General features: G+C 43.4%; 3 protein-coding genes across 4 annotated transcripts in view; 1 reads left to right on the plus strand and 2 right to left on the minus strand.

The window, feature by feature from the left end:
• Positions 1-2141: 2141 nt before the first annotated feature.
• On the minus strand, positions 2142-6710 carry LOC101769097 (zinc finger CCCH domain-containing protein 15). Its single transcript, XM_004951230.3, has 2 exons — positions 5711-6710; positions 2142-2454 (listed from the first exon to the last, which is right to left on the minus strand). The coding sequence occupies exons 1-2, from the start codon at positions 6584-6586 to the stop codon at positions 2335-2337; spliced, it is 996 nt and encodes a 331-aa protein (XP_004951287.1). The 5' UTR covers positions 6587-6710; the 3' UTR covers positions 2142-2334.
• A 1209-nt stretch (positions 6711-7919) lies between these two features.
• On the minus strand, positions 7920-12194 carry LOC101769507 (probable protein phosphatase 2C 13). Of its 2 annotated transcripts, none has more exons than XM_004951232.3 (8): positions 11722-12194; positions 10292-10419; positions 10113-10211; positions 9850-10008; positions 9482-9568; positions 8969-9060; positions 8557-8631; positions 7920-8341 (listed from the first exon to the last, which is right to left on the minus strand). In XM_004951232.3, the coding sequence occupies exons 1-8, from the start codon at positions 12018-12020 to the stop codon at positions 8204-8206; spliced, it is 1077 nt and encodes a 358-aa protein (XP_004951289.1). In that variant the 5' UTR covers positions 12021-12194; the 3' UTR covers positions 7920-8203. The 2 variants fall into 2 exon arrangements, with proteins under 2 accessions (XP_004951289.1, XP_022680041.1); XM_022824306.1 differs by having other exon boundaries at positions 10292-10414; positions 11722-11859.
• A 3145-nt stretch (positions 12195-15339) lies between these two features.
• LOC101770569 (cyclic nucleotide-gated ion channel 1) overlaps positions 15340-18362 on the plus strand; it is an 8291-nt gene continuing 5268 nt past the window's right edge. Inside the window, exons 1-4 of the mRNA XM_004951234.2 lie at positions 15340-15575; positions 16300-16419; positions 16679-17216; positions 18116-18328. Coding sequence (XP_004951291.1) covers positions 16391-16419; positions 16679-17216; positions 18116-18328 — 780 coding nt within the window. The 5' untranslated portion in view covers positions 15340-15575; positions 16300-16390. The remainder of the gene's footprint in view (positions 15576-16299; positions 16420-16678; positions 17217-18115; positions 18329-18362) is intronic.

Below are 18362 nucleotides of genomic sequence, written 5' to 3' on the forward strand. Positions count from 1 at the left end.
GCAATTTTCGATCCTTGAAGGCTTTCTTGTGGTGGTCAGAAAACACCTCCCAGGATGGAATATCTCCAATACGTGCCGATTGGTGTTATGTTCCAGTATGTAAAAGGCAGTACCATTAGGGTGGGGGCGAAAACGCCAGTCCCCAGTGGATTACCATTTAGTACTGGTTTAACGTGGTGATAAGTTAGACGTAATCCTCGGGTGAAGCTTGTTCGGGGATCGAACTGGGTTAGAATGGGTCAGACCCAGTAGGAGCGGTGGGGGGTTCAAAAGGGAGTGGGTAGGATTCATCCCAATAAGGGAATATTCCCTTTAGATGCGGGTCGGATGCATCCATCCAAAACGAGCGGAAGCATCCAACCCACATACACGACGTCTTCCTCCGTTTTCTTTCCTTGGCAGGAGCAGGCGCAAGCGACGCGGGCCGTGGCGAGCCGCGCATGGGAGAGGCAAGGGCTGGTGGTCTGGGCTAGCGCAGTTGGGGACAGGAGCGGCCGAAGGGGGCGCAGTAGCGGCGGTCAGGGACGGGAGCCAGAGATGAGGCCGACGCGGTTGGGGATGAGGCTGGAGGGGGCGCAGCGGCAGTGCTCATGGTCAGAGCTGGAGATGGTGGGGCTAGCGGTTGGGGATAGGAGAGAAGGGCACAGAGGTGGCGGTAGGGGACGGAAGCAGAGGCGGCGCAGTGGCGGCGGTTGGGGATGGGAGCCGCAACGGGGTTGAGCTGGTCGGGATAGGAGAGACCAAAGAGGGGGCCGGTGCAGTCGAGGACGGGACAGGGTAGAGGGGGTGCAACGGCGGTGGTCGGGGTCGGAGCTGGTGACGGCGGGACGACGGTCGAGTATGGGAGCGGAAGGGGTGCAGAGGCGGCGGCGAGGGCCAAGTAGCCCACTGGCGGCCAGCGAGCTCGGGCTCCGCCCAGGGAGCTCCGACAGCCGGTGCGGGAGGTGTTGGAGGAGGCCGGCGGGGGAAGGTGTCACGGGGAGGTTGGCCCGGAGGCCGGCGCCGGGAGAGAAGATTACCCGGCAGGTGGAGGCGTCGAGGGAGACCCGGAGAAGATAAGGCGGGCTTAAAGAAAAAGAGAAGATAAGGCCGGCTTAAAGAAAAAAGAAGAGAAGGAAAAGGAGGATGACACATGTGACCCATGAATGACAGATGGGACCCAATGTGGCTAACGGTGTTAAATATCATCCATCCCAACCCCGATCCCGAGAAGTTTCGCAAATGAAGGTAAAAAAAAATGGAACGGCCGTAGGTATTGCAACCAAATACGAGACAAGTGGAACCCAACCCAGAAAAGTGGAATGGACCCAACCCATTTCACTTGGTCCTAAAACCAAACACATGCCTAGAACCCGTTTCCCTTCACCCTTGTCCGGGTATCTTATCCAAACCTGCTCGCCTCTTCACTATGGACGCCGGGCAGCCATGCAAAGAATTTGGTCTTCGAAGTACCGGGCTAAAGAGTAGAATAATGCTTATAGCCCCTGTTTGTTTGAGCCTGAAGGTTGCAAATTAATGTTTGTTTGAGCCTGAAGATTGCAAATTGCAGCTTGCATGTTGTTATCACCTACAAGTTGAGATGAACAAGTTCCAAACGGTAACAATTCATCCCGATCTGCAAGCTGCAATCCACGATCGCTTGGCTTGTACTACTGGTACTATCAGATCACACAGTTCCATGCACTGCTGTACTGGACGTGGACGCGTGCAACCCAACAAACAAAGATGCAAACCCCACGGGAGAGGAATCGCCCTTCGCCAGAGGTCCGAGGACGATCGTCCCGATCGCGACACAGGGGTATAGATGACTCACGTCGGATCTTTCACCAGTCAGCAAAAGCAGATAGGATAAGGGGGCCGGAAGAAAGGCGTGACCGAAAGCACAGGCACTCTACAAAGCAGGCTACAGCAACTCTCCTCAGCTCAGTCTGCTAGCACTAGCAGCAGCTGCTACAGGACACAAGAAGGGAGGCACATGAGCTGCGGGCCTGCAACCAAACAGCTTCTGGAGCCTGCTCACCTGGGATTTTGTCACTCGTGTGCTGTGGCAGCTCAATGCCGCTGCACCTATGTAGCTTCATAGGCTAGCCTTGCATTCATCCGGGAAATTCCTGACAGCCAGGCGACTTGACATGAGGGCATGACGCAGCAATGCTGGAGGACTAGCTGTGCTAGAGCCTGAATGTGGTGAAGGATGATAGTGTATATACAAGTTCAAAGCAGGGTTCTGATTTTCCTTTTCTTCTCTCTTTTTTTTCTGATGGAAAAATAATATCGGAACAAAGTTAATACATCAACGTACAACAGCTAAGCTTGCATTCTGTGTGCCTAGAGTTACTGCTCCTGCTGCTGCTTCTTGTCCTGCGCCATCTTCTTGCGGATCTCCTGCGCGGCGTTGAAGATGCCCAGCGTCGCTTTGTTGCACACGAAGCACTTCTTGTTCTTCGAGTGGTGCTGGAACATTACGAGAAAAGAATTTGTTACATTTTTCTCTTTGCAAGTCAGTCCCATGTCAACAAAACACCATAATTTGCCCAAACACAAAGTAGTTGGGCAAAGCAGAGGATCATAACTAGTATTCAACCAAAGCAAAAATACATGATCAACCACTACATATTCACACATCAAATGGAAAGCGGTTCAGTTCTCAAAGTTACTTCTACAAGAGGGCAACAACAGCAGGTTCAGTTCTCAAAGTTACTTCTACAAGAGGGCAACAACAGCAATCTAATTTCAAGTCCATAGCTCGAACCTGTGCATACACAGCACAGAATTCTCAACCTATGATTCCTATCCTCAATCTTCAGTTGTACTTTAACTCTCATAAATGAAGTTTAACCTGGCTCAAGACTTATGTTTCAGTTATGGTTCATACATCTTGTGCCAATAAGTTTTATTGCCAAGCTACATATATATTTGACTGCGCTAGGCAGCTAACAAACCATTCCAGATTAAATTCTTAACAAAAAAAAAAAAGGTGAACTCAACATTACTAAATTATAAGGCTCGCGATTCATTTACCACAATCATATTCCATAGATCACCAAAACTCCCCAAGTGATGCTTCTGAAACTACCAAGCTACTGCCATATCTGAATACCTGATGTACCTATTCCACTATCCTGGAAACTAATTTGACAGTAACCTCGATACAAACTCTACAGGCAAACAGTTCGTTCTCTAATCCGAAACTAAACAAACCTCCAAATTACTCATATCACCAACAAAACACTAACTACATTACATCTTAAAAATTAGTTTTCAATCCACAAATCACACTCCACAATGTATTCGCCACCCCATGGGACTGGTTCACATCATGTACATCTCCCAACCTCTCTTTATGGAGGCTTATGCCCTTGGACCTTGCAAGTTGTATCAGATTCAGAACATAACTGTATCATTTGAAATCTAGTATGAATCATATGGCTTTTAGTTTAATGTCTAGCTGCTGCCCAATCAGCATTCAAAGAGCGCAGAGAGGTAGAAGGGATTCCTAGTAAACTTCCATGTGCTTTTGACCTTTTGTACAGAAACTTCCATGTCCTTGATGAGCAAAGGCTTTCCTGATGATAAAGACAAAATAGGATAGCAGTATGCTTCTCTATTGAAGTTTCTGTAAATGTATACCTCGTTCAATGTTCATGTGCCTTATTATGTTTAGTATCTACCATGCCCTAGTAGGCTAATATCACCCGGGCAAGATTCAAATACCTCTATGTTGCTTGACTCACTCCACACTTCAGAGACAGAACAGATGGTTACAATGAGAGCTTCTCTAAATATGAGATTTTTTATTCAACATTGGATCTCAATAAGCAGACTATTCTAGTATTCCTTAAATCCAATAATCAGAATGACACTAAAAAATGTTTTTTTATGATTCTGAGGGGAATGCATATGGTTTGTTTTAATTCCTCTGGAGGAAGAAATAAAACAAGTTTCATCCAAGAGAATAAAAGAAAAGGAAAGAGGCTTGGAGGTGGAACCCAAGGAAGTGGTCAACCTAAGATGGTAGCCATGACTACCCAATACCTCTACTGATTATGGGTTTAAATTGCCAGGCTTAGGATCGTTGGCCAGTGACTTCTTGCACAGGTGACTGAACCACCTTTCTTCTATGGAAAGATGACCGACAAGGTGTCCACGCAACCATCTCAAGGCTTGCATGGTTGTATCCCAGCCCTTGTTTGTAAACTAGAAGGTATTACATCCTTCTGCAAGGAAAAGAGCTTGCGAATGTAACCTGCCATCTGAGAACAGGTCACTGCTCCTTCCTTACCCTAGACAATGTATGAGGCTTTGTCCCATACTAAGAAGTGTTGGCCATCATGGGACTCAGGAAGGGAGTTCAAATGCTTCTAGACTGTGTGGGTAGCTCCAAGGTAACTCACTGCATTCTTGCAAGATATGAAGATCCACCATCTCCAGGAGTTCAAATGCTTCTAGACTGTGCAGGAAGTGGAATTTCATGTTGCTCAAAGGTCTAACAGAAGTTGCTCCTAAGAAGCCCATAGATGGCATTCCTACTTTTCAGACAAAGCTGCTACACCTCTTGGTATGTTGCTAGATAGCATGATCACTATCCTTTTTCACTTGTATTAGAGAAGCAAAGATAGCTGTACATGGGCTTTGGATCCACATGAAGATGTGGTCTCGGTTAAGAAATCCTTAGTGAACAGAACTGTCATAAAAAGTAGGGAGGGAAAAAAATCCGGAAAGAAACCCATACAAAGGATAGTATTTCAACAGCTCAATTTGGGAGGAGTAACAACTTGCTGCAGTGTTGTGCAAAAGTCTGAAGAAGCACAGGCGCTATTTGGTGGAACATTTAGTACACCAAAGACAAGAGAGCAATTGATGAAGCAGATTATCCCTTCCAATAGATTTTATCTTCATTATCTCCTTCAAAGTTTCCTAAATTTGTCAAAGTAATTCATATACCTGTACAATTTCCTTCCACCAAACCCATCATGTATTCTTGTATTGGTGAAAACAATTTCCTATTGTTTGAAGTGAATTTGGTTTCAGATTAAAAGTACACGGACACTCCTAGTTCTAACAGAATTTAACTGTTCAAGGAGCAAATTAAGAAGCACATGATACTATGGGCCTATTTGGCAGAGCTCCAGTTCCAAGATCCACGTAGAAATCAGATTTGTTGATAAATTAAAATGGTTTAAAACTCTAAGCTTAATCCAAATAAAAACAAAATGGCTCAACTAAATACCCTCAATCTGACCACAACTGCAGCTCCAAGAATTTCCTCCGAAAATTCTTGAAGACGGAGCTCTGTCAAACAGGGCTTATTACATACCCACAGCGACGCAACTACAGCTCTAAACAAGAAAACTGCTAATCAATCACTTCATTACAGTTTCTCTACTCTGAAGTCTACTAACGTGATAAACTACTTTCAATCCAAGCGAGGTATGCAAATACACTTCCATAATAACTAACCAAACAAGCTTAAATGCTTTAGCGTGACAAACTTAGAAAGAAAATATAATAAACCTATGAAGGAGGTTCTGTCACACAATTCATGTATTACCATTACTAAGCAATTTGTGCTCCATAATCTTCTACATGAAAAACTAGTAGCTAGACAAGCAAAAAAGTGGACACCTAGATCTTGTCCATGATCAACTCACCAATTACACAGATGACAAGCATGCAACATATAACGAAAGCAGAACAGACTGATTCATACCTTCAGCGCGCAATGCTCACAGAAGTAGTGCTTGCATTTCGTGACGACCGGATCAACAAAAGGCTGCCTGCAAATGAAGCAGGCGAAGGGCAGGGCCTCCTCGTCATCATCATCCTCATCCTCTGCTGCCTCATCGTCACTCCCACCCCCACCCATCGCAATGCGCCGCTTGCGGGCCTTCTCAGCCTCCTCCCACTCCTTCTCCATCTGCCACCCAGACTTGTAATCCCCTCTGTCGTGCATGAACTTGCAGGAATCACCGTAACCACAGTAGCCCGTCTCCTTGTAGTCCTTGCAGATGTCAGGCTGGTAGTCGAACCGCGCGGAGAGGCGGATGTGCGCGGACGCCCGGAGCGGGCCGTGCGAGCCGCCGGCCTTCTCGCTTGACACCGTGTGCTCCCGGCGGAACCCGGCCTTGTGGTCGGTGTATCCGTGGATCCCCTTGTACACCTCGCCGGCGCCGGAGGCAGAGGCGGAGGCGGCCCCTGATGGGTTCTTCTTGAGGGCTTCCTCGGCCTGCTTGAGCTGGCGCTCGCGGATGGCGCGCGCGTCGCGGTCGAACTCCGTCTCCGTCTCGAGCGTGGCGGTGGCGCGGCTGTCCGTGGACTGGATCGTCCGGGACGACTCGTACTGGAACCGCCGCGGCTCGGAGGAGGCGTCGGCGGAGGAGAAGACGAGCTTTCCCGCGGAGGACGGGCCCTTCTTCGACCGCAAGGCAGCGAGGGCGCCGCCGCCGCCGCCGTCGTCGTCGTCGGAGCCGGCGGGCGCGGCGGGCCGCTTCCGGATGTTCTTGGGCGGTTTCCGCACGAAGCTGCACACCGGTGCCGTGCCAGCGCCGGACCCTGGCTCGCGGCCGCTGCCCCCGCCGTCGGCCATCGATGCGGTAGGGTTTGGGGCTTGCTCGGTATGGATCGAAGCGGCAAGGGGGGAGAGAGAGAGAGAGAAGAGAGACTTGGGCTCCTGTCCGTCTCTGATCGGTGGACCCTCCCTCCTCCGGCGTTACAACGCGTCGGTTTTCGTAGCACGACGAAGAAGTGGGGGAAGAAGAAGCAGAGCCGAGTCGGTTTCGTAATCGTAGCCCATTTCGATTTGTAGACTGGTGGGCCGGGCCTAGGAAGGCTCCTCTGCTCCTAGTGGTCATATCTTTTTTTCGAATTTCACCAATACAACGCATAACTTTTGGAGCGCCACCTCTCAAAAAAAAAAAAACTTTTGGAGCGCCACGTTCTGTAAGAGCTACAGCTAAGGAACTGAACCAAACAAACGCTTCAATTGTCTTGCAAAAGAGACAAGATTATAATTCATCCTCATTGTTGTATTCATATGGAGGTGTTGCATACAAGCATCCCTTCGTGCTCTCCCACAAGACCATCTGATAGCATCTTGGTGTTCCTATTTTTCGCCATATCCACGTTTTCCTTTTTTTTTCCAAGTACATGTTAAGTTTAGAGTTTATCAGATCCTAAACATAGGAGAAGGCAGAGTAATGGCGACGAACAACAGCAGTGCGGCTATGAATCTATATATCCGACAGAGAGATGGACACCAGAGTGGTGAATCTGTGATTCTAAAGTTTGGGATCAGTTTCCACGTTTCGCATTTTATTTTGTCAAAAAACGATTGAAAGCCATTTTTTTTATCACAATTTGATCTCCTACCAGTTAATTAAACTGTTGCGTGGATGGTTTTGGTGGGCCAAAGGCCTTGGCCGGTTGGCCCTGCTTTTATATTGAAAGCCATGTTGCGTGAATGTTCTATACTGAGAAAAGAACCTCAACTGGGGGGGATAGGTAGAAGTTCAAGCAGCATGTTTTGTTCCTCCACACGAGAGTGAGGATGTTTCATGCCAACAAGAGCTTCTTCCCCCATTCCACCGAATAGGGAGCGCTAACAGCATGATTATAAATTTCAGTTAATTGTGCCACACAAGAACCCCATAATAGCTATGAGGGCTATCATCACGATAATAAATTTCAGTTAATTTGTGCCACACAAGAACCCCATATAGCTACCTGTCACCTAAAACTTGAGGAAATTTAGTGCTATGTCAATTAGAAAATCCAATCTGTATGTTACGAGCCCGCATGAACCGCAATTTTCTTGGTATGGACATCTTCACTGGCTTATCCATCCCATTCCCTAATTTCCTATGAAAGACAAAGGGAAAACAGCTCCCACGCAAGAACTCGAGAAGAACCTGGGCAATCTCTCATGGTAAACACACATCGATTTATTAAAAATTCATCATATTAAAAATGTCTCTTACACCTGTTGGAACAAAAAATGTTTCCTAGAAGGCAACAAAGAATCAATGCAACAGTTCTTGGCAGTTGCTACATGAGTGATAAATCTGGGAGAAACCCCAACACCCAGCTTGCAGGATAATAATAGCCTGAAGCAGGGCAAACCTGAAACCGGCTGCCGTATGCCTCATCAGGTTTCGTCATTGTCATGGTGAGATTGACCATGTCGCATGTAATGTTCTCTGGTGCCTCATCCGGTTTTATCATGGTGAAACTGAACCACGATACATGTAATGTTGTCGGCGCTGCCGCGAGAGTAGGCGATCTCTGTCAGTTTCCGAGCTGCAGACTCGGGGGCATCTTCCGATTTCCCAAGGGAAACAGCTTCCTTTTAGAGACAACATCAACAACGTGTTAGCGAGATAGCTATAGAGTTTAGAGAAAACACACTAGTATGTGTCGACGTAGCACAGTTGACCATTTTGTGAGCAATAAAAATGCAACCCCAAAGCAAACACGGAAGGCAGTAACGCAATGCTTCCATTTAAAATTGAACAATTGTCTGCTTAATTGAACTGCAGAACTTGGCAATAGAGTTATTACCTCGTTTTCCACAACATCCCAAAGCCCGTCACTAGCTAGAACCAAGCATTCCAGCTCCCCATTGACCTGTTCTTCCTGCATTAGAAAAGACTTCATTAATTGCCAAAGGGCAAAGTTATACAGATCGATCAATAAATCTGCATCGTTGGAGCAGCTACCAACTGATGGAATTAGCAGTAGTAACAAATGCATATTGATGGTCTAGTTCACTTGCTTCCAAGGTTTAATCAATAGATAAAATGTTAAACAGCATTCCAAATTAAGGTTTAGTTGTAGAAAGAACATGTAATTTTACCATTTTAGCAATTCTACTCAACAAAATAAGTAAAAACTGCCTTCCCCAATATTAAGTGGAAAGATAACCAAAAAGAAAAAAGACTTGAAATCTGGGCATAACTCAATTACAGTATACCTGAATTTCGGGCTCTGCCACCACATATGGCTTCAGTAAACGATTGCCAAATGCACGGGACATTGCCAATACACCACCTACCCTCCAAGTACCTGGGAAAAAGCCACATCAAGAAGGTCACATGTTTATCATTCAAAGACAAAATGTCATGACTTGAGAAAAAAAAAAGCTGCTCCACATAACATATAAGAAATATCCGTATGACTGTATGGAAAGATAACATCTTCAAACTTCCAGGAAGACAGATGGCTAAAATGAATAGCACTAGCACAAGCCTTTTGCTAACTACCTTATGATCTTGAGCTGATACAAGCAAACTAGCCCAATGTACTAACGAACGAAGAGCAAAATGTTTTTAGTTGTGTATAGCCCTCTCCCCTCTCTCTGCTCTCTCACTGCTTTGGCAGTTTGTACAGCTTCCTTTTTAAGTTCTTTTGGTTTCAATAAAATCATACACAGCGGGGGCCTCCCTCGCTGTATTTACGTCAAAAAAACGAAGAGCAAAATGCTTACCAGCCCAAATGACAATACCACCAGCATTTTCAATTCTCTTTCGCTCATCGATCCTGTTAGGTTTGTGATCTTCTGAAAGTGCCATAGCTAGAAAAAAAGGGATGAACTTTAATGCATTGACCATATGTGGCAAGGAATCAAATAACATAAATTCGATGAGAAAACATATAAACCAAACTCGCGTATACAGTTATGCAAAGGGATCAGGAATTTGAGTGCATAGGTTAACTGGATATTATGTTGATATGAGGAGCAGAAGGATGCCAGATTTTGCTTCTTGATTTAGATTCCAGAGACCAGACTAGATATTAAGTGATGAATTTGGCATGAATACAAAAGTTAAAATACCTACTTCCAATATGCAATACCTTTGCCAGCTTTTGAAATAACAGCACGAGAATCACCAACATTTGCAACATACAGATGGTCACCCACCAAAACTGCAGTTGAAGCTGTTGAACCGTCATCCCTGAAGGCACTTGCTTCTGATTCCAAGAAATCCGTATCTGTTTTCTGATATGTTTCACCTGTTTTTAGTCATAAATTTAAAGTTTAACATATAAACATTTTGCAGCACCACCAAGAATGGCAACAAGATGAGTCTACAGTAAAGGCTTAAGAGAAAAATTACTTATAGCAAGCTTTGTGTCTGTCAAGAACTCGGGGTGCTTCAGAAGGTTTTCAAATAAGTGTTCCTTCAAATACTCAGCAGCACGCGATCCTCCATGACCTAATGCACCAGATCTTGAAAAGAAAAACATGGTAGGCAGAAAACCACAAAAGTAAATAGGGCAACATAGGAGTCCATACCGTCGAAAACACCAAACAGGCTAACTGCTTGCCCATCAATTTCAGTTAGCTTAACATCATAGAAATCCTCCATGGTAGCTCTCTTCCCTCGAAAACTTGAGTATCCACAACTCAGTTTACCATCTTCTCTGTCACAATTTTAGCATTGTGTTAAGCAAGGCATCATGTCAAACACACAAGAAAGAATGTTATAAAGTGTGCATCTACAGAAGAAATGGAAAAGCAAAGGTATATCCTTGTACAAAAATGCATAATGTAAATCTTCAAGCTATAAATAGTGTGGAGAATTGGAGCCCATCATAACAAGTCACAAAGTAAACAGTTACATGATTTGGTGCGGCAGTAGCACTCTATTTCAACAAAAATGAGTTATATCTATAATGACTACTACAGAATGGACTCAATACCTATTCTTCTTTTTAAGCATTTCAGTTAAACTTTTTATAGCTGCACTTGGCCAACCAAATATTCATACAGCATTCTTCATAATTTTCAACGTTGAGGGACCTAACATAATTGGATTTGGGCAACTATAGCTGTGGTTGAATCTCAACCTCATCATACCCAACCCAACACTCATGCAAACAAATGAACACTGCCATTTGCTTTAAAAAACGATGTTGAATTAATTACTTAATCCGGTTATCTGAGCCCGTCCCAGTGCAAACTTGCAAGGAGATATTGCTACCTGACTACCTATATGTGCAACAGATAGAACTACAAAAGTATTCCCCATTAGATCATGCTTTAGAAGTTGAACTATCAATCGACTTGATTCTGAGTTGCGATCATGAGAAAGTATATATATGTAAAGGTGAGACCGTTAACAAGGATTAACTTGCATATAAATGTGACAAATTTTAGCACTTAAAGTTCTAGAAAGACATTTAAATTGTAAAACCAAAATGTAGTAACTGCTTCATGTTTAGCTTTGTGAATAACAATGAGTGCTTGTAACCTATATAACATCAAAGCAGTAAAGCAACAGGTCACCACTCGCACATAGGCACATAGCAGTACAATACTATGATAAATAAAAGAACTCTGTCTCTTCAGAGCATCCTTTTGATACCATATGTTTACTGTCCTATCAAATGCAACTCGTTTCTATTAGTATCTATGCAAAAGATCGCATGAGAGAGCTGACATCTATAAGCACTACAGCATGGAACCAACCCACACGGACGATATTTTCCTCGAATGCCTTCCTCGGAACAGTATCATGTGGTACCAACAAAAGCCACAAGGTACATTTGCATGTTTCGGTGTTCAAGCCAATAGTTAGCTGACAGCGCAGGCTATCCAACGCCAAAAGCAAGACCGGCATGCAAATGCAGCATCCTAACCGGGCTCGAACGCTCCATTTCGCAGAACTACATTTCATTTCAATACCGACGGCGAGGCCTCAAAACCACACGCACGTGCATTACCTCTCCCATCCGCCGCTGGCGTACCCACCGTCGTGCGCCTGGGCCACCGCCCCCGCCGCGCGTCGCTGCGGCTGCACCTGCCCCGCGTCCGCCGCGGCGGCGGGGGAGGCAGGGTCGGAGGAGTCCAGCATCATCCTGCCCGCGACCGCCCGGAACCCGCGCCAGCCGTATCCGTGCCGGGGCGTCACGCGCACATCCGCCGCCCGGCCGCCGCACAGGACCCTGGGCCCCCGCCGCCTGCCCGCAGACGCCGCCGCACGCAGCACCAGCGCCCTCAGGAGGCTACCGATGCATACCATCTCATGGCTGCCCGCTGGCTCTCCGCTCGCTTTGCCCGGGTGCCGCGGCCGCGCCCCGAGGCGAGATCCGCTGGTTTAATGGCTTCGGATCTGGGGAAAGGGAAGGCAGGGAGGAGGAAGCGGCGGGAGGGGGCGTGGTGGCCGGTGCCAGATTCCCCTACGCCCTGCCTCCTCCCCGCTAGAAAAGGCACCGGTTTTCAAGGGATTATTATTGTCGATAATATTTTGTTGCGTTGCATGATGCTTTATTTTCTTACAAAAACCTATGCCTAGATTAGGCAAACGGGAGAAAAAATATTGCATAGAAAAAGCTTGCAATATACGGTGATGTATGACGATCCACAAGTTTCAATATAAAATCGTATTGTTGCCGTCAACTGAGTCTATTTGAGAGATACAAAATACGGATATAATACCACCCTCAATAATGGAGAGCTATAAAACTTAAAAGCACGTAAATTAGTAAACATGACGAGATGACCGCAGTTGGCTTGATATACAATACTTGTTTGGAAGGGACATGTAACTATATTGTGGTTGTTCTTCGTTACGTTATGAGTGAAAAATTGTGAGCTAGAATCATAAATGTTGCCGATACTATTTGGAGTATGAGCATTCCCCTAACAATGTCATAATGCAAATAATCGATACAATTGTACACCAAATTTTACATAGTAACTTATATTAGGAGGGGAAAAATAATTAACATAAAATGGTCTATACTAGTTATGGAATGAAATATGATTAGCACATGAAAGTGCTGGGAATGTTTTCTTTTCATGCGATTGTTAAAATTTAATTAAAAATGGTGGCTCAATATAACACATCAAAGAAAGCCTCTTGATGTTTTTATGTTTGATACCAAAAGATCAATGTGTGTTGTAAAAATTGTTGATAAAGTTGTTCTTCTTTCTTTCATTTAGCTATTCTAGTACAAGATACCTCTTACTTGCTTATTCAGTTGTTAAGATCGAAAGATGGTTGTTAAAAATTATTAGTGTGATGGCATCAAAGTGCGAATTCAATAAAGGTACACAATCATATCATAGTTCCCAATTTTACATTGCAAGCAACCTAATTTTACCGATTAATCATATACAGGCCTAGGGCAAGAGTCATTTATTGACTAAGGCATATGGATTTGTAAGCTTTGTGTTTGTTTAGGTATGAGGTGCAGCTCACAGCCTCACAGGCCTATGCCTAGATTAGGCAAACGGAAGGAAAAAATATTGCATAGAAAAAGCTTGCAATGCTTTAGGTGGTGATGTATGCAGCTGGCAATCCACTTTACAGCAAGTTTGAATATAAAACCGCATTGTTATCGTGAGCCGAGTCCATTTGAAAGATATAAAATGTGGATATAATACCATCTTCAATAATGGCGAGATATAAAACTTAAATGCACATAAATTAGTAGCATGACGAAATGACCCTACCTGACTTGATGTACAATACTTTTTGAGGGAAGGGGCATATAACTATATTGTGGTTGCTCTTCATGTATGCTTGAAGTGAAAAAATTGTGAGCTACTCTCTCCGTCCTAAATATAGCTATGTTTAGACTTTTTCAAAGTCAAACATTTTTTATTTTAACAAAAAAATGGTGAAATAATCACAGAGACTAATAACATAAAATGATATTAGTTGTCATGAAATCAACTATTATAATATATAACACTTTCTATTTGAAATAAATTAAGTTTAGAAATATTGTCGGTCAAAGTTAAAAAATATTTGACTTTGTAAAATCTAAACGTGGCTATATTATGGAATAGAGTAGAATCATAAACGTCGCCGATACTAGCATTCCCCTAATGATATCATAATGCAAACAATTGATACAATTGTGCATCATATTTTACATAGTGACCTATATTAGGAGGGCAAAATAATTAACATAAAATGGTCTATACTAGTTATGGGATGAAATATGATTAGCACATGAAAATGCTGGGAATGTCTGGAAATGTTTTCTTTTCATGTGAAAATTTAATTAAAAATGGTGGCTCAATATAACACATCAAAGAGAGCCTCTAGATGTTTTTATGTTTGATACCAAAAGATCAATGTGTGTTGTAAAATTTTGAAAAGTCATATTATTGTCAATAAAGTTGTTCTTCTTTATTTTATTTAGCTATTCTATAGTACAACTGTACAAGATAAATCTTATTTGCTTATTCGGTTGTTAAGATCGAAAGATGGCTGTTAAAAAATAATAGAGTGTAATGGCATCAAAGTACGAATTCAATAAAGGTACACAAAATATTTTAGCATAGCTTCCAATTTTACATTGTAAGCAACCTAATTTTACTGATTATTCATGTATAGGCTTAGGGCAAGAGTCATTTAGTGACTAAGGTATATGGATTTGTACTTTGTGTTTGTTTAGATATTAGGGGCTCACAGGCCTTAGGCTCATCGCCAAATATCTGATATCTACATGTTTATCTTATATTTTTTTTACCAAATCCTTACATTTTTAGTGAATGATAAATATATACTTCTTTCAATATGACAACTGTGAGATTATACTATGCATCAAATAACCATGCCACTTGAACTAAAATTTAGCTTGGCAAATGCTAGAATAAAAAAGAAAATGTAGGTCTATAGCTATGATACATGAAAACTTTTAGCATAGATATAAATCATGATGCCTTTCCATCCAACAATTTTCCTGGTCTATCCGTTGTCTAACAATTTTTGGGGACCAAGCATGTATAATAGTGCTTTGAAACAAGAATTTAATTTTAAAATATCAATCTTCCTATGACCCAATGCATCAATACTCTCATTTATACGTTTTCTTCTCATCTTATTCAATATCCTCTTCGTTAGTTCATCTTTCATTAATAACACAAAACCCTCTAATTATGTGTTTTAATTTAGCTATTACACATCTTGCAACGTATAGTCAAGATTTTAGTTGTTGATTATTTATTCTCCTCTTAAATTGAATTTGGGAATGCTAATTAGCATATCAAGTCCAATAACATCTCTCAAGGCGCAAATCAACATGGAAATCCAAACTCGAAATATGTGAGAAGAAAAAAAAGTACAATCTACACTAACTCGATACTACTGCTTGTATTACGTTCAATTATTCTTGCAATACTTTGTAAAATTCCCTCAATAATAACATTTCATGGCAGCTTTTGTTAATCTCAAAATATGTCGGGTTTAATTCTATCTGCAATACGAGTTTTTTTTTTTACATATTGTAGTATGTGTTTTAATTGAGGATTTGAGGTAGTGTGTGAGAGCGAGCGACTGAGGTGAGACTGGTCTGGCGACTCGGTCCAGTCGAGCTGGAGTCCACGCACACCCGGGCGAAGAACGTGTCCCCGTCATGTGCGGTTCGAGCCGTCCCGACCCGTGGAAACCGCCGGTAACCTCGCCATTCCCCGTCCGTTCGCCGCCGCCGCCGCCGCCGTCTCGTAATTCGTAAATACTGCCCACTATCCCACCACGCCCCCACGAAACTCCGCCTCCGGCTCCTCACCGTCCTCCTCGGCCAGCGCCGGCCGCCGCCCCTCGATCGGGCCCTTCGCTTAGGTGAGCTCGCCCCTGCTACCTACTGCTTTCGCCTCCGCCCCGATCTACCTCGTTGCTCTCGGTTTAGTCCGGTTCAGATCCACCCAGGCTTCCGGCTGCTGCTGCTGCCTTGCTCGCGCCGGGATCCAGCGGCGGGATGTTGCTCCGCGCTTCCGGGGCGGCCCCGTTGCGGAATTGTGGCCTATCGTGATGCTGTGACTAGTCGCTGAGAGCTACTCTCATGCTTGGAATGCGGATTCGGGCGTGCTGATAGGGTGCTTCGGCTAAGCTAAGCTTGCCTCTGTCGAATGGATCGGGGATTCAGCGATTTAGCGCTGGAACTATGGTACTTGGGGTAAATTCGTAAGCCCATTCGGGGTGTTAAGGGGAGGGGGACGGGGTAGGATTTCGTGATGCTGTTGGCCTGTTCCTTTCTGGTTGACATCTTTTTTTCCCGCAACCTTCAAGCCGAGGGAATTGGAACACCACCTTTATCATCTCAATTGTAAGCAAACTGTTCCGATTAGCATAAACCTTCGAATTCCCCAATCGGTCCATTGGATTGTCCTTGGTTACTTACACATGGAGCCTGATTTGCTGCCCATTTGTTTGCGTCATGCCTAGGTCTGAGGATGCCTATCCATTTTACTTAATAGACCGTACCGGGAATCTGCACAGCTCGATGATTGATTTGCTCTCTATGCCTTTTGAAGGCTCTTACATGCGTATGGTTGGCGATTTCCAGGGAGGTTGATGCTTCCATGCTGCAATTGAAGGTTTGATCAGCTGTTGCCACCTTGCTGGCCCTGCTTCTCCTCTCGCGTTAGAAGGAAGCCATGGCGGGGCGAGAGGAGAGATATGTGAGGTCAGCCTCTTGTTTTATCCTCTCATTCAACATGACATCAGAAAAGTTGTGAAAAATTGCATTATAGTGCCTCAAATTTAGTATGCGTCACAAAATATTTAAGTGACCTGGTATCTTATTTTGAAGAAAAAGAAATGCCCCGTCGTTCAAAGGAAACCTACTTCAATGGAAATGTATGGTGCCAGATTCATTGTATGGTCTGCAGAAAATTCACATATTCTGAAAACTACTTTTTCTGTTGTTTTTTTGTTATGCCCAGGTTTCAGGACTGGAGATCAGAGCAATCTGTTTCTGTTGTTTCAGATAGGGTAGTTTCAGAAAGAGGGCATAATGTCTTTGGCTTGCTAAAGGACAGAACTGCAGGAGCCTTTTCATTCCTAGGGAACTCTTCACATGCTGAAACTCTAAACAAATCTGCTTCAGAGGAAAGGAAGCGCAAAACAAGAGTTCTTGATCCTCAAGGTCCATTTTTGCAGAGATGGAACAAGATATTTGTGATATCATGTCTTGTTGCAGTTTTTGTGGACCCATTGTTCTTGTATATCCCGGTAATCAATGGTGAAAAGAATTGCCTGTACTTGGACAAGAAGTTGGCAACCACAGCAAGTATCCTGCGCTTTTTCACAGATATCTTCTATTTACTCCATATGATGTTTCAGTTCAGAACTGGCTTTATTGCTCCTTCTTCTAGAGTGTTCGGTCGGGGTGTCTTGGTTGAGAACACGTTTGCAATAGGGAAGCGGTATATGTCAACATTTTTTCTGGTTGATTTCTTAGCTGTTCTGCCCCTCCCTCAGGTACATGACATACCATCTACTTAGTGAATGTTTCATATTTGAGTTACTCCCTCCAATACAAATACTTAACGTTTTGGAAAAGATCTAGTCAACCTTTTGAAATTTCGGCTATCAGTAACTTTAAAAGGTTTGTAAAATTGTAATCATAAAAATCATGTGTGTAGATATGTCAAAATAGTTTCCTAATCTTATAATTTTTTTTCAGATTTTTTAAATATATTTTAGTAGAAAGTAGTTGTCAAAGATACATATTGGACACTTTGCCATGTCCAAATCATCAAGTACTTTTGAGTTGAAGGAGTATCTAACAACATACACTTGTTTGTTTTGTTAGGATACATGAAAACTTTACAATTATGATATCCATGTACTTCAGTTTGTTCAGTTCTAGGTTACGCGTATACGTTAAAGAGAGGCTACAAGAAAATGTTGTTACCAATTTTGGGATACTTTACTAAATTTCAATGCACCAATGACCCATAAGGCATGGCATACATGTACCGTTGGTGCAAGTGTGCAACTAAGTGAAAAATTGGAAATTGAGATAGAATTGTCTTTGCTTGTTGGTGCTCATTCCGGACTGTTTTTGGGAGGTGCGCTGGTTGTGGTTGCGTGGATTTTAGAGATGGCACAAATGCAACCTTGTTTCGTTCCGGGTGCGTTGGGTGCGTTAGGGAGAGGCATCTTTGATATCTCCTTTGTTCATATATTTCTCTCTTCTTAATGAAATGACATGCAACCCTCCTACGTTGTTCGAGGAAAAAACGGGATAGAATTGCCTTTGTTCGAGGAAAAAAGGGGATAGAATTGCCTATTTTGTATAAATTCCTGTTATTCATTGAACTTTGCTATTCTTAAATTCCATATAGTTGTAATTACCTGTGATTTTTCACTATCAGGTATTTGTGTTGGTGGTGCTGCCCCATCTTGAAGGTTCCGAAGTTATGAAAGCAAAAATTGTACTACTGATTATTATTATATGTCAATACGTGCCTCGACTGCTCCGAATAATACCACTTTACCTTCAAATCACAAGATCTGCTGGTATACTTACAGAGACAGCATGGGCTGGTGCTGCTTTCAACCTCTTAATTTATATGCTTGCCAGTCATGTAAGTCCCCTTGACACACTTAGCATTAGCAAGA

Source organism: Setaria italica, chromosome I, assembly GCF_000263155.2.
Source record: "Setaria italica strain Yugu1 chromosome I, Setaria_italica_v2.0, whole genome shotgun sequence".
Classification (NCBI taxonomy): Eukaryota; Viridiplantae; Streptophyta; class Magnoliopsida; order Poales; family Poaceae; genus Setaria; species Setaria italica.

Excerpts from the sequence above, each read along its gene's own strand:
- LOC101769097 (XM_004951230.3), bottom strand. The coding sequence starts at position 6,586 with ATGGCCGACGGCGGGGGCAGCGGCCGCGAGCCAGGGTCCGGCGCTGGC. Across the intron at positions 2,455-5,710 it reads GTGAGCATTGCGCGCTGAAG|CACCACTCGAAGAACAAGAA; the intron begins GTATGAATCAGT and ends GTAATGTTCCAG.
- LOC101769507 (XM_004951232.3), bottom strand. The coding sequence starts at position 12,020 with ATGGTATGCATCGGTAGCCTCCTGAGGGCGCTGGTGCTGCGTGCGGCG. Across the intron at positions 10,212-10,291 it reads CCTGTTTGGTGTTTTCGACG|GTCATGGAGGATCGCGTGCT; the intron begins GTATGGACTCCT and ends CTGGTGCATTAG. Across the intron at positions 8,342-8,556 it reads GGGATGTTGTGGAAAACGAG|GAAGCTGTTTCCCTTGGGAA; the intron begins GTAATAACTCTA and ends TGTCTCTAAAAG.